Source organism: Centroberyx affinis, unplaced genomic scaffold, assembly GCF_046629955.1.
Source record: "Centroberyx affinis isolate AG114_WGS23_722 - 3 ecotype Tasmania unplaced genomic scaffold, CSIRO-AGI_Caff_v1 ptg002009l_1, whole genome shotgun sequence".
NCBI classification, from domain to species: domain Eukaryota; kingdom Metazoa; phylum Chordata; class Actinopteri; order Beryciformes; family Berycidae; genus Centroberyx; species Centroberyx affinis.
In genome coordinates, this window is record NW_027280352.1 from 1 (window position 1) to 14,278 (window position 14,278).

Sequence of the window (14,278 nt, forward strand, 5' to 3'; positions counted from 1 at the left end):
TTTGTTATATTATAAATCACATGTGGACACTCAGATGACCACTGTCACCAAGACTGAACCTCTGTGTGTCTCTCTGTGTGTGTGTGTGTGTGTGTGTGTGTGTGTGTGTGTGTGTCTCTCTGTCTGTGTGTGTGTCTCTCTGTGTGTCTCTCTGTCTGTGTGTTTTATCTCTGTGTGTGTGTGTGTGTGTGTGTCTCTCTGTGTGTCTCTCTGTCTGTGTGTTTTATCTCTGTGTGTGTGTGTGTGTGTGTGTCTCTGTCTGTGTGTGTGTCTCTCTGTGTGTGTGTGTGTGTGTGTGTGTGTGTCTCTCTCTGTGTGTGTGTGTGTGTGTGTGTGTGTGTCTCTCTCTGTGTGTGTGTGTGTGTGTCAGGGTGGACGTGGTGATCTGCCTCAGCACCACAGTGAGGAACGACACTCTGCAGGACGCCAAGGAGCAGAGAGTCTCTGTCAAGTGCCGCAAGCAGCTGCGTGTGGAGGAGCTGGAGATGGTACGTCCCGGTCCCGCTTCTGCTCCACCCCGCCCCTCTGCTCTGTCCCGCCCGTCCCTCTGCTCTGTCCCCCCCCTCTACTCTGTCCCACCCCTCTAGTCCATCCCACTGCCCCTCTGCTCCGTCCCACCCCTCTAGTCCATCCCACTGCCCCTCTGCTCTGTCCTGCCCCTCTGCTCCGTCCCCCCTGTCCCTCTGCTCCGTCCCACCGCCCCTCTACTCTGTCCCACCCCTCTAGTCCATCCGACTGCCCCTCTGCTCCGTCCCACCGCCCCTCTACTCCGTCCCCCCTCTACTCTGTCCCACCCCTCTAGTCCATCCCACCGCCCCTCTACTCCGCCCCACCCCTCTAGTCCATCCCACTGCCCCTCTGCTCCATCCCACTGCCCCTCTGCTCCGTCCCACCCCTCTAGTCCATCCCACTGCCCCCCTGCTCCGTCCCCCCTCTGCTCCGTCCCCCTGTTCACCTCTTTCACACCTCTTGTCCACCTGAGATGTTTCTATTTGTTTCTTTGGCTCTGCACAGACTGAATTATTTTAAGGCTGAAAGATATTGACAAAAAAACGAATTGCGATTATTTGACAGAATATTCCAATTGTGATTTAAACTGTTTTTCTTGTCCTAAATTCATTAGAAGTTTAAAATTGTTTAAAGAAAAGTGACTTTGTTGTCAGTGAGCAGATTCTGAGTTTGAGTCTGATGAAGGTTTTGATTCTAAAACTCCTTCTTCACAAATCCAGTTTGGACCAAACTCTCTCTGAAGAAACTCACTGCAGACTCTGAGATTTGGAAATTGCAGAAGTTTAGTTTAGTTTATTTATTAGCACAAAGGAAGTGATAAAACAAAAGTATATAAAAACAAGGTTAGAGGTTAGAAACCCCAAAGGGCTTACAGTAAAAACCTCCCTCTACGATTTACAATTTATCCTAATATTGTGGATATGTGTTTCCTTAACATAATGAGATAAAAAAAAGAAGAAGAAAAAACAAATTAATAATAATAGTAAAAGTAAACACACAGACACATAACACATAAACACACATACTGAGCACATTAACTATGACACAGGTGTTTTTTTCATATGAGACTTAAATGCTGGCAGTGATGGACAGGTTTTGATAGAGAGGATGATGGTCCTCTGTATTTTATGGCATATTGTCCAAGAAGTTTAAAGTTCATTTTGTGATTTTGATTATTATTTTTTTTTCGATTACTGGTTGATCTCTGCTGTGTGTCTCTGTGTCTGTCCCTGTCTGTGGGACTCGTCCAGTCGGAGGACATCCGCCTGGAGCCGGAGCTGTACGACTCCTGTAAGCAGGACATCAACAGACTGTGTCAGAACGTGGCCTTCGGCAACGCACAGGTAGGCCTCAACACACACACACACACACACACACACACACACACACACACACACACACACACACACACACACACACACACACACACACACACACACCTGGAAAAAACCTGGGAAATGCTTATAAGCTGTTTATAGAAGAGTTTTCTGGTGGATTTCCCTTTAAAGTCTGGAAGTTAGAAATGTGAAGTGAGTCTCTGTCAGTGTGTCAGATGTCCAGCAGGTGGCGTCACTGATAACACTCATTCACCCAGAGAGACAGGTCAAGGTTCAGGGCTTCATTTGCATTTCAGTAGAGTTCATTCAACAGAAACCGTACACATTTTCCTCACAATCTCTGTCTCTCTCTCTCTCTCTGTCTCTCTCTCCCTCTGTCTCTCTCTCTCTCTGTCTCTCTCTCTCTCTCTCTCTCTCCCTCTGTCTCTCTCTCTCTCTCTCCCCCTCTCTCCCCCCCCCTCTCTCTCTCTCCCCCTCTCTCTCTCTCTCTCTCTCTCTCTCTCTCTCTCTCTCTCTCTCTCTCCCTCTGTCTCTCTCTCTCTCTCTCCCCCCCCCCCCAGGTGATAGAGTGTCTGAAGGAGAATAAGCGTCAGCTGACTCAGCGTTGTCACCAGCGAGTCTTTAAGCTTCAGGAAGTGGAGATGATGGATCCTGAACTGGACTACCAGCTGATGAGAGTCTGCAAACACATGATCCGGGTTAGTAGTAGTAGTAGTAGTAGTAGTAGTAACAACAGTACTAGTAGTAGTTGCAGTAGTAGTAACAGTAGTAAAAGTTTTCTCTGAGGAAACAGAAACAGAGCAGAACTTTGTTAAACTGCTTCATATTCTCACAGTAAAGTGACAGTTTGTTGGATTAAAAAAAAAATGAAATTTGACAAAATCTGATCTCTTGGCTTCATGAGAGCATTGTGTTTCTTCCTATGAGGGACCTGTATGTAACTGCTGTGTGTGTGTGTGTGTGTGTGTGTGTGTGTGTGTGTGTGTGTGTGTGTGTCAGCGGTTCTGTACGGAGGCGGACAGCAAGAACGTTCTCCAGTGTCTGAAACAGAACAAGAACAGTGAACTGATGGATCCCAAATGCAAACAGATGATCACCAAGAGACAGATCACCCAGAACACAGGTACACACACACACACACACACACACACACACACACACACACACACACACACACACTCAGGTCCAGTCTCTCTCCTGACTGATCATATTCAGCTGATAGATGTTCTAAATGGATCATAATTGATCAGCTGATCATCGTTTCAGCTGCTGATCACATTGTAGAAGGTTTGATAAATTCTTTGGGGAAGTCTGGGAATATCAGGGAATTTTTCAATTTAGTCACTTTCCAGGAATCTAGCAGAATGTATTTCCATGCATTCACTGGATCAGAAGGGTTTCAGTCTGAAAAACAACATGAGCAAACCAGGAAGGAAGAGCAGGTTTACATCTCCCTTAGTTATGGAAAGTCATGGAATATTTACATCAGGGGAAAACTGATTAAAGTCCTTGGATGGAAAGCCAGTTTCTATATATATATGTGTGTGTGTGTGTGTGTGTGTGTGTGTGTGTGTGTGTGTGTGTGTGTGTGTCCAGACTACAGGCTGAACCCGGTGCTGAGGAAGTCTTGTAAAGCCGACATCCCGAAGTTCTGCCAGTCGATCCTGAACAAGGCGACGGGCGACAGCGAGCTGGAGGGCCAGGTCATCTCCTGCCTCAAACTCAAATACGCCGACCAGGTCAGAACGAGTCCAGGACCTGAGTCCAGAACCTGATATTAAACCATGACTCTGAAATCTAGAGGATCCGGTCTGTCAGTCTGCAGGGCCTGGAAGAGTCTGAGAGTAATTTTAAGGCTGTGAAAAGTGTTAAAATGTGTTAAATCCAGTTATCAGGTCTGACTGTTCCTCCATGTAATGTCAGGTTCCTCAGCTGAATCCAGATCAGTTAGTAGAACAATCTGCCTCCTGTCTGCTGTACTGAACACAGCTGGACTTCAGGTCTCTTTACTGTCATCAGCTGTTCAGTCAGAAACAGGCTGCCGCTCTGTTTTCATTTTTTAAATTCAGTGACAGGCAGCATCATAAAGTTCTGAAGTCTCACATTTGTCTTTCTGAAAGCTGAAGATCACAGAAGATGCCTCACTAGGACTCAGCCTAGTTTACTCAGTTACAGTTTAGTTTAGTTTATTCCTTTTTTGACAGGGACAGTGAATATTAATAACATTTCTGAAAATATGCCAGAGTTAGCCAAAAAGGCTAATTTTCATCTGTAGTCCCCAGGCAGGCAATAGTTGAAAGCACAAATGTTAAGAATAAAAACACTGAAAATAAAAAATATAATCAACGATAAAAACAGTGAAAAATATGCAGATACAAACAGAGCCTGCTCTACATAGAGACAAGAAAGACAGACTTATGACACAAAATCAACAATAGCATGACAACAATCAACAAGTCAACAAATAGCATGATGACACAATGTTAGCCTGGTGAAGTGTGGATATTATGTACAGAGCCATGATGAGCAGGAGCAGCTCGACACTAAGCATAATGATGACAAATAAGACAACAAACAACAGGAAAACTCCTCTCTGTTCTACTGCTAACAGCTTGTTAAAGTTCTACATATGTACTGTGTGTGTGTGTGTGTGTGTGTGTGTGTGTGTGTGTGTGTGTGTGTGTCCCGGCAGCGTCTGTCTCCAGACTGTGAGGACCAGATCCGGGTGATCCTGCAGGAGTCGGCTCTGGACTACAGACTGGACCCTCAGCTGCAGATCCACTGCACCCAGGAGGTGAAGCTCCCTGATCCTCTGCTCAGACTCTGAACCATCATGATGAAAAGCCTCATGATGAAAAGCCTCATGATGAAAAGCCTCATGATGAAAAGCCTCATGATGAAAAGCCTCATGATGAAAAGCCTCATGATGAAAAGCCTCATGATGAAAAGCCTCATGATGAGACTCCAGCTGTGTTCACATGGAGCCAGTCAGAATAAAAATGCCTCATATAAACGCCTCAATCAGAATAAACTGACCGATCCGAATTAAATTTTATTCCGCTTCAGAGGCTGTTTAACTCTTTCATAATCCGGTCGATGGATAAAATGTCATCATGTAAACACTCATTCCATCACTTTCTTTATCTCGTCTCTTTCTGCACACGCTCCGCATTTAACGTAAGTAACGTCCATTACGTTTCCCTTTTTTTCCGGGAGGATTTGAATGGATGTGCTTGTTATTAACCCCGGGGCGGCCGGGCTCGATGTGGGCGGTGCAGCCCGGTTTTATATCAAGTCCTGACTCCGCCTCTCCGGGCCAGTTTCGGTTTACAGCGGTGGAAATTACAAATGGAGCCAAAACAAAACGTCTTTCTCTGACACTTATGGAGTCGTATGTTTTGATAAATGTTGCTTCATCAGAAAGAACAGCAGTAAAGAGTAAAGAAATAACTGACACAGGTCCATCTGTTAAAAACGTAAACCATGTTAGAGAGCTGGATTCATGTCAGAAACTTTTATTCTGATTCCATACTGTGGAGCGTGTAAAAACACATCTTAATGCGATCGTTATATTTAGCGCTCATGTAAACACTTGCGTGGCGATCTTCCTTCAGAATGATAAAAAAAATGTCTCGTGACCGCAGCTACTGACTCTGTTCACATGGACAGCAACAGTCTGACCTCTGACCTTACTCTAAGACAGTGTCCAGATGAATGTGTCTCCATGTGTTTCTGATAGAACTGTTCCATTCATGTTCCTGTCCAGCAGGACCGAGGAGGATCACCGGAGACTCGGACAGTTTCAGACTTTACTGAAAACTTCACGATCTCCGTTTCCCTCTAAATCCTGAGCATGCTCAGTTTCAGCCTCTCCTTCTGTTTCCTGCTGTCAGTCTCTTTCTCCTCTGAAACCAGTTCAGCCTCTAGAAGGCAGAGGAGCGTCAGGCGGTCCAGAGAGAGTCCTGGTCCAGCTGTTTACAGTCTGAACCGCTTCAGTAATGAGACTGAAACCAGAATACTGCACATGTCTTAATGAGAGTCTGCTCACTGGCTATGACCTTATTCAGGTTCAGGGGATCAGAGAATGATGCTTACATGGAAATCTCTTATTCAGGTTCATATCAGATTGTTGCGGTCCAGGTGAACAGAGTCGGTGTGAATCATGTGACTGTCTCTGCAGTGCGGCTGTCTGTCCAGCAGGGGGCGATGCTGACAGCCACAACCTCTCCTCATCCACTGAGGAGAGGAAACGGCAGCTGACGTCTGATTGGTTGTCGGTGGGACGTCCCACTGAGCTGAAACACATTTTAAAACAAATTCAGTTGGTGCAGGTCCTGAAAGTCTCCATGTCTTTATTTCATCACCTAAATTCAAGGCCTTAATAGTTTTTGGGTTTTTTTACATTTCCATGTTCTTTTCTTTCTGATCCTAAACGGCATTAAAAGGTCTTCAACGTCTCAGATTGACTTGATGAAACTTGACAACCTGAAATCCGTAAGCTGATGCCACTAATATGCAAATGAGCATGTGATGTCATCTGTCCCTCAGGACCAAAGACCCATTCAAACCAGAGTGTGTGTGTGTGCGTGTGTGTGTGTGTGTGTGTGTGTGTGTGCGTGTGTGTGTGCGTGTGTGTGTGTGTGTGTGTGTGTGTGTGTGTGTGTGTGTGTGTGCGTGTGTGTGTGTGTGCAGATCTCGCGGCTCTGTCCGGAGGAGGCGGCGGCTCAGGAGCAGACCGGTCAGGTGGAGGAGTGTCTGAAGGTCAACCTGCTGAAGATCAAACAGGAGGGCTGTAAGAAGGTAGAGACACACACACACACACACACACACACACTCTCTCACACACACACACACACACACACACACACCTCTGCTTCCTGCTGCACAGTGTAGTCATCTGTTCATCTGGGACTTTTAAATATAGACCCATTAACTTTTTTTTTCTGAAGTGTATTTTGGGATGAAACCCTTCACCCTCCTCCTCTCTTCGCCCTCCTCTTCCTCCCCCCCCCCCCCCCCCCCCCTTGCAGGAGGTGCTGAACATGCTGAAGGAGAGTAAGGCGGACATCTTCGTCGACCCCGTCCTGCACACCGCCTGCGCTCTGGACATCAAACACCACTGTGCTGCCATCCCACCCGGCCGGGGACGCCGTGAGTCCGCAACCAAACGCACACCAGAGCCGCAGGGACAGAAACACACACAGTGGAAATAACACACACACACACACAGTTTCACATGGAAATGAAATGAAAACCCTTTATATCAGATTGCGTTCTCCTTCATGAGGAGTGAGTCTCTGACGGTGGATTACAAATGGAAAACTAAAACCTTGAATTGATGCTCAGTAGTTACCTTTGCTATATGCAAATGAAAGATAAAAATATCTGATTGAATGGGTTTTCATTTCAGGCGTCAGGACAATAAAAACCAGATCATTTGAAAAGAAATGCAGACTTCAGTTTTCAGTGTCATTCTGCTGCTGAGTGCTGGACATGAATAGAGATGTGATTACATGGACAGAGCTTTTTAATACAGAATTTCTTTTTCAGCACTTAAACATGAAGTGTGTGGGGAGGAAATGTGATGCTAATGCTCAGGATTTGCTCAGTTTGACTAAAAATGTAATATTTTCTCTGACATGGAAATTGATTTGTAGCCCAGTTAGTGTCCAGAGAATACCTTTCCCTCCGAGGAAAAATATCACAGACAAATGGCTCACTTTCCAGGAACGTTACAGCTGTGATTTGGAAAATGTAGTTGTCAATTTTGCAATTTGAATATTTTAATGTATTAATTTAGCAGCCCCAGCACATACATGCTCAGATAATTCCCCATTCACCCACATCTAATGGAGTCTCTGTGTTTGAATGTTATCTGTAAAGCATTTTTAACAAACAGGTCTGCCACAAGCTGAGTTAGTGTAGCAGATAAAACACTGAAGTGATAAAATATTAGGACAGAAGAAGAGCGGCTTCTAAAATCCAGCAGACCTCAGACTGAACAGGTCCTGCAGCGTCTGAGTCTGTCCTGTCCTGTCGGTTCCTCAGAGATGTCCTGCCTGATGGAGGCGCTGCAGGACAAACGGGTTCGACTGCAGCCGGAGTGCAAGAAGAGACTCCAGGATCGCATCGACATGTGGAGCTACGCTGCCAAGGTACAGGACACCTTAAACCTTTAAGGAACCTTTAAGGAACCTTTAAGGAACCTTTAAGGAGCCTCTCGAGTGAACTCAGTCCAATGACTCAGCAAGTTTTTGTGCATATTTGAACAGACCAGATGAACTCAGATCTCTCTTGTGGTAAGATAAGTTAAGATGAGATGAGATGAGATGAGATGAGATGAGATGAGATGAGATGAGATGAGATGAGATGAGATGAGATGAGATGAGATGAGATGAGATGAGATGAGATGAGATGAGATGAGATGAGATAAGATAAGATAAGATATACTTTATTGTCCTGCAGGGAAACTTGTCTTGGGCTCCAAGCCGCTGCATCACACAACACATTTGTCAACAACATCACAATGCACAGGCACCAAGTACATAGATCATACAAACTCATGTAAAACATGCTTCAATTCACATGTTGAGTGTGAGACAGTAGTTCTTTAAAATAATAAAAAGGTAATAAAAAAGAGTTTCAAATAATAAAACCAGGTATAATCAACCAGTGGTTCTTTAAAATAGTTAAAATAATACTCCTACTTGTTGCTATTTAATATCTTGATGGAGGATGGAATAAATGAATTCTTGTACCGGTTTAGTCTGCAATTGGTCCGATTGATTCCCACTGAAAAGAGAGCTGAGTCCTCCTGTCAGTCCACTGGCCCTGTGAACACAAAGAGGACTGAGTTCATATGCAGCTGGTTCACCTTCTGGTTCAGGACTGAGTTTGGATCCTTTAAAAAGAATTATATGTCAGTTCAGTTCAGATCTTTATTGTCCCTCGAGGGGAAATTTGATTTGCAGTAGAGGGCAAAAACACAAACACAACATACAAGAGGACATGGGACATTAAACACAACAGTTACAGCAAACAACCAAAAAAAAATATCTGTTTGTTGAAAGTATCAAACCATTGGAATGGCAGTGCAGTCAAGGTTTAGTGCAAATTAAGCGCATTTATTGCACTTGGAACAAAGGAAAATTTAAACCTGTTGCTTCTTACCCTGGGGGAGCTGTATCTGCCCAGAGGGAGAAGAACGAATTCCTCCAACAGAGTCTGGTCAGAGCCAAGATGCCTTCTGCAAAACCCTCTGTCACAGAGATCTGTTAAAGAAAGCTGCTGTGGGACAATTATTTTGCTGGCTACTTTAACAATATTGAACAAACGATTTTTGTTTTGCACTGTAAGATTCCCATACCAAGAAATTAAACAAAAGGTTAAAATAGACTCAGTAAAGGATTTGTAAAATAAAGCCATCAGTGTCTTGTCCACATTAAAAGTATTCAGTCTGCACAGGAAGTGAAGTCTCTGCAGGCCCATTTTGCAGATTGTAGATGTGTTGAGGTCATGGTTCAAGTTCTTATCGATCTCTGTTCCAGGTGCTTGTAGCACTCAGCCCTTGATTGTATTTGGGAAGGTTGAATGGGAGGTTTTCCTGAAGTCGATATGTGATATATATGTGAAAACACCCTCAAAATACTTTGCATTTCTGGCGTCATGTTGTTGATGGAGTGGTTTTCTCATTCCTGTGCAAGATAAGAGACAAGACAAAAGATACAGATTAACATGAGAAAAGCAGCTGGTTGCTATGGAAACAAATGCATCGTGCAATCCAGCTTTTCAAATGATCAGCACTGTGCTTTAGGGGGGCTTTTATTGTGAAAAGGCAGAATATTGTGAATGCAGCCAAACTTCATAGCGTTTGCCTTCCTGTTTTTGTTCTAACCCCCCCCCCCCCCCCCTCTCCCCCCCTCTCCCCCAGGTGGCTCCAGCTGAAGGTTTTTCGGACCTGGCCATGCAGGTGATGACATCACCGTCTAAGAACTACATCCTGGCTGTGATTGGTCTGGGCGTGGCGCTGCTCTTCCTGATGGGGCTGCTGTGCGGGCGAATCACCAAGCGCGTCACTCAGGAGCTGAAGGACAGGTAGACTCCGCCCCCCCGGGGTCAGGGGTCAGGACACGCCCACCGGAGAAACCACCGCCACTGAAAGACCCTCTCCCGGTTTACCCCGCCTCAGTCCCTGATACCCCACCTAAGTCCATGATACCCTGCCTCAGTCCTTGAAACCCCACCTCAGTCCCTGATACCCCACCTCAGTCCTTGAAACCCCACCTCAGTCCCTGATACCCCACCTCAGTCCTTGATCCCAGATACCCCACGTCAGTCCTTGATACCCCACATCAGTCCTCGATACCCCACCTCAGTCCCTGATAACCCGCCTCAGTCCCTGATACCCCACCTCAGTCCTTGAAACCCCACCTCAGTCCATGATACCCCACCTCAGTCCTTGAAACCCCACCTCAGTCCATGATACCCCACCTCAGTCCTTGATACCCCACCTCAGTCCCTGATACCCCACCTCAGTCCATGATATCCCACCTCAGTCCCAGATACCCCACCTCAATCCTTGATCCCAGATACCCATCTCAGTCCTTGATACCCCCTCAGTCCTTGATACACCACCTCAGTCCCTGATACCCCACCTCAGTCCATGATACCCCACCTCAGTCCCAGATACCCCATCTCAGTCCTTGATACCCCCCTCAGTCCTTGATACCCCACCTCACTCCTTGATCCCAGATACCCCATCTCAGTCCTTGATACCCCCCTCAGTCTTTGAAACCCCACCTCACTCCTTGATCCCAGATACCCCATCTCAGTCCTTGATACCCCCCTCAGTCCTTGATACCCCACCTCACTCCTTGATCCCAGATACCCCATCTCAGTCCTTGATACCCCACCTGAGTCCCAGATACCCAACCTCAGTCCCTAATACCCCAATTTAGCCCAGCTTACCCCACCTCAACCCCCACCTACCCTGCCTCATCCTGAGATACCCAAACCGCAGCTTCGGCTAACCCCTGGTGCCCCAACCTCAACCCGAGATACCCCCCCTCGGTCCTACTTACCCCATTTCAACCCCGGATACCCCACTTCAGTCCTTTTCTCGCATCGCTGTTGGGACGTCCATGTTGGAATGACATTACCCACAATCCCCCAGGCTTCATCACCCCTAATGGGAAAGTGGGTGTGGTTATTGACTCGGCCCCGCCTCTACGTTAGCCCCGCCCGCTCTCTTGGAGGCCACGCCCACTGCTTCATCTTCTTCTTCTTCTTCTGTGCTTCAGCCGCGACTGGAAGTGCTTCTGAAGAGCGCTGGTTCCTCCTGCAGTGTTTTAACCCTCAGAATACCTGATGTAGATGCAGTACTTCTTCTTCGCTTGTTTTGTTTTGTTTTATTGGGGGGGGGGGGTGCGGGGGGTTTGGGGTCAGAGGTCAAGAGGTGGAGGTGAAATCATATTACGCATTAAGTGTTGTTGGTGGGATGGAAGATGCTCGTCTGTAGAGCGTTTAATGACTCCAGTACTTTAATGACTACAGTGTGTGTGAGTGTGTGTGTGTGTGTGTGTGTATGTATGTGTGTGTGTGTGTGTGTGTGTGTGTCAGGATGATCCAACCTGTCTTTCTACCACGTATTCTTCTAGTTAGTTCTCCTGCGAGGGTTTGTGGGCGTTTCGGTTCTCGATATTTCACGTTGCAGATGATGTGTGTTAGTTAGATTTTGGCCGCGGGACTGCCAGGCGGGCGGTGCCAACCAGCCTTCCACCGACCGGCTCGCTCTCTGCTCTTTCTACAGCACCAGACTCAATTTGTGGTTTGATTTTTTTTAGCAGCAGACCCCCCCCCACCCACCCCCCGTGCCATAACCTCACCACTCGACCTGCTGCTCCCAGTTTCTCCACAACCCTTCACTGTCACTAGAACAGGATCCGTACGCACTCTGGTTTCCGTCTGGTTTCCGTCTGGTTTCCATCTGGTTTCCGGTCTCCAGCTGGTGTCGGCCGGTCGCCTGCGTCCGGAAGCACCAGGACAGGTTCCCCGTCGCGCTGTGATGACATCACAGGCTGAGTATTTTAACACTACAGAGTCCAAAGCGTTCCGGTCTCAGTCTGGAGGCGAACCTGCGGAGCGGCTGCAGGTTCGTCTGTCAGCGTCCGGCTGGTTGGTGCAGAGAGGAGAGCAATGCAAAAAAATAAAGAAATAAAACTAAAAAGAAAAGATGCTAGATTATTATAGAGATGTGAACATTTTTGTTTAAAGATGATACTGGAATCATTGCACATTTTTCGTTCTTTTTTTATATCTATAAATATATATATATTGTTTTGTCATAGCCTTATTTATTTGTTTACTAATGGTCAAAGTTTGTGAGTCCTTTTTTTTTTTTCTATGATTTGAATGTTCTCTGGTTGCCTTTTCTCACCGCCGGTGCGACCGCCGGCGGGTCGGTCGCCGGCGGGTCGGCCCGGCGGGTCGGTCGCCGGCGGGTCGGCCTCCGTCCTGCAGCATCACCCTGCAGCTGATCACATCACACTCCGCTTCACTGTCAGTCACTTTTCTCTTCACAGCTGGCAGTAAGCTCCTCCTCCAGTATCCTCACAATCTGAAACCTGTCGGATTCGGTTCATGTCTGTTTCTGTACTAACTCGTTGCGGATCGGGAGACCGAGACCGGATCCGGTTCGGTCGATCGGATCCGATGTTCTCCGCGCTCGGTCCGGAGCGGTCCGATCTCCCGGCACGCAGGCTGATGCCGGAGGAAAGGCGGTGGAGGTTTTCGGTGCGGTCGTCGGGTCGAGTCGGGCGGAGAGAGAGAGTCGCCGTGTCGCCGAGCTTTTTGGTCTCGGCGTGAAGACAGAACTTCCTGTCGCCATTTCAAAAGATCTCAGCGCCGCTCGGCGAGCCGCAGCGACTTCACCGACTTCAAACACATGAAATCAAAATCTGTCAGTATCTCTCCCGATGATCCGTTCAGAGCGAACGTCTGTACATGTTATACTGAGCGGTTAGAGACGATGTTCCATGCAGTTACTTTGTTTTCTTTCTGACTGTCGGCTGTCGGCTTCCTGCTTGTAAATGAAACGTTCTGAACTGCCTTCGCTTTTCCATCTGATGTTGGTTTCTCAAAGCGTGCCTACTCCCACTGTACAGAACATCCCATAATGCCCCATACACACCCGCAGTGACGACTCCAGCACCAGGCAGAGGTGTGTGTGGGCGTGAGTGAGTGAATGAGTGAATGTGTGTGTGTGTGTGTGTGTGTGTGTGTGTGTGTGTGTGTGTGGCCCACAGAGTGCGGACTGTCGGTTTCGCAGAGCGCTGTGATCTCGTCCTGTCGATCGGTTCCTTGCTGTTCTTTTGTCCAGAGCGACCAGAACGATGACTAGAACATATGATTAAGATTATGATGAAAAAAGATTTTTGTAACGCTGTTTTGTGTCTGAATCCATGGAGTTCCTGTTCATCTGATTTACGCCGCTGTACGCCGGCGCTTTTCTGTCCGCTTTTCTTTAGTTTCTTTTTGTTGTTCTGTACAGATGAAAATTGGACAGTTTGTTAATAATAAAGTCTGCAGGTTTCTACTTGCTGTCCCGTCTCGTTATTTCCGGCTCCGCCTCTGAAGTCAGCGGGCGAATCAGGGAGTGGGGGCGGGGCTTAACGCCGCGAAGAATCACCCAAAAGTGTCCAGAGGTGTAAAGCAACTTTTATTTTGAAAACGAAGAAAGGTCCAAGGCACTCTTCTGGCAAAAAGTTTAAAACCCTTTATTCAGATGAAGATGAAAGAAATTCTTAAAAACAGAGACAGAGCTTGTGCATGTTAAAACAGAACTGGGTTACAGGTCACACACACAGTCTTCTTCAGGGTGAAGCTCTCAGCACAGTTTCCCCTTTTGTAGATACAAGACAATTGCAAACACCTGAGCAGGAAGCCAATGAACTCACAGGTGTCAAATGCACAGTATGACCACTAGATGGCTCTACAAAATGTATAGAAGGAAGAAGAAAAGAAAAAAACGATGTACAGACAAGACAGAAAACAATAACAATATATACCACATGCATCAGAGCAACTACAAAAAAGGACTAAAATCAATTTCTTCATTCAGTCCTGGGTATACTGTGGCCTGCATATAAAAAGTTTCTCTCTGCAATAACAATTTCAGTCGATCTCCACCCTGAATGTTCTTTTTGATGGTTTCTAGGCCTTCAACCATAAGGCTGTCTGGATTACTGTTATGTAGTTAGTTATTTTATTGATACAAAAGGTTAAAACATTTGGGTCCAAACGATATACAAAAAAAATCATATACAAAAAACCCATAAGTTAAAATATTATAAGGTAATACAATTAACAACACAAAATCCCATCACTCAGCCTATAGAAACTTGCTGGTGCTCCAATAGCACAAGGCAAGCGTG

At 46.4% G+C, this 14,278-nt stretch overlaps 1 protein-coding gene across 1 annotated transcript; it reads left to right on the plus strand.

Annotated features, from left to right (window-relative positions):
* Nucleotides 1-370: 370 nt before the first annotated feature.
* LOC139653946 (Golgi apparatus protein 1-like) lies at nt 371-11,235 on the plus strand (the record flags this gene model as incomplete). The annotated part of the gene is made up of 10 exons (XM_071530956.1): nt 371-488; nt 1,761-1,853; nt 2,408-2,545; nt 2,847-2,970; nt 3,444-3,586; nt 4,540-4,641; nt 6,540-6,647; nt 6,878-6,998; nt 7,896-8,002; nt 9,778-11,235. Coding segments are annotated over 10 exons (1,222 nt in total), but the record flags the coding sequence as incomplete, so codon positions are not given.
* Nucleotides 11,236-14,278: the final 3,043 nt, after the last annotated feature.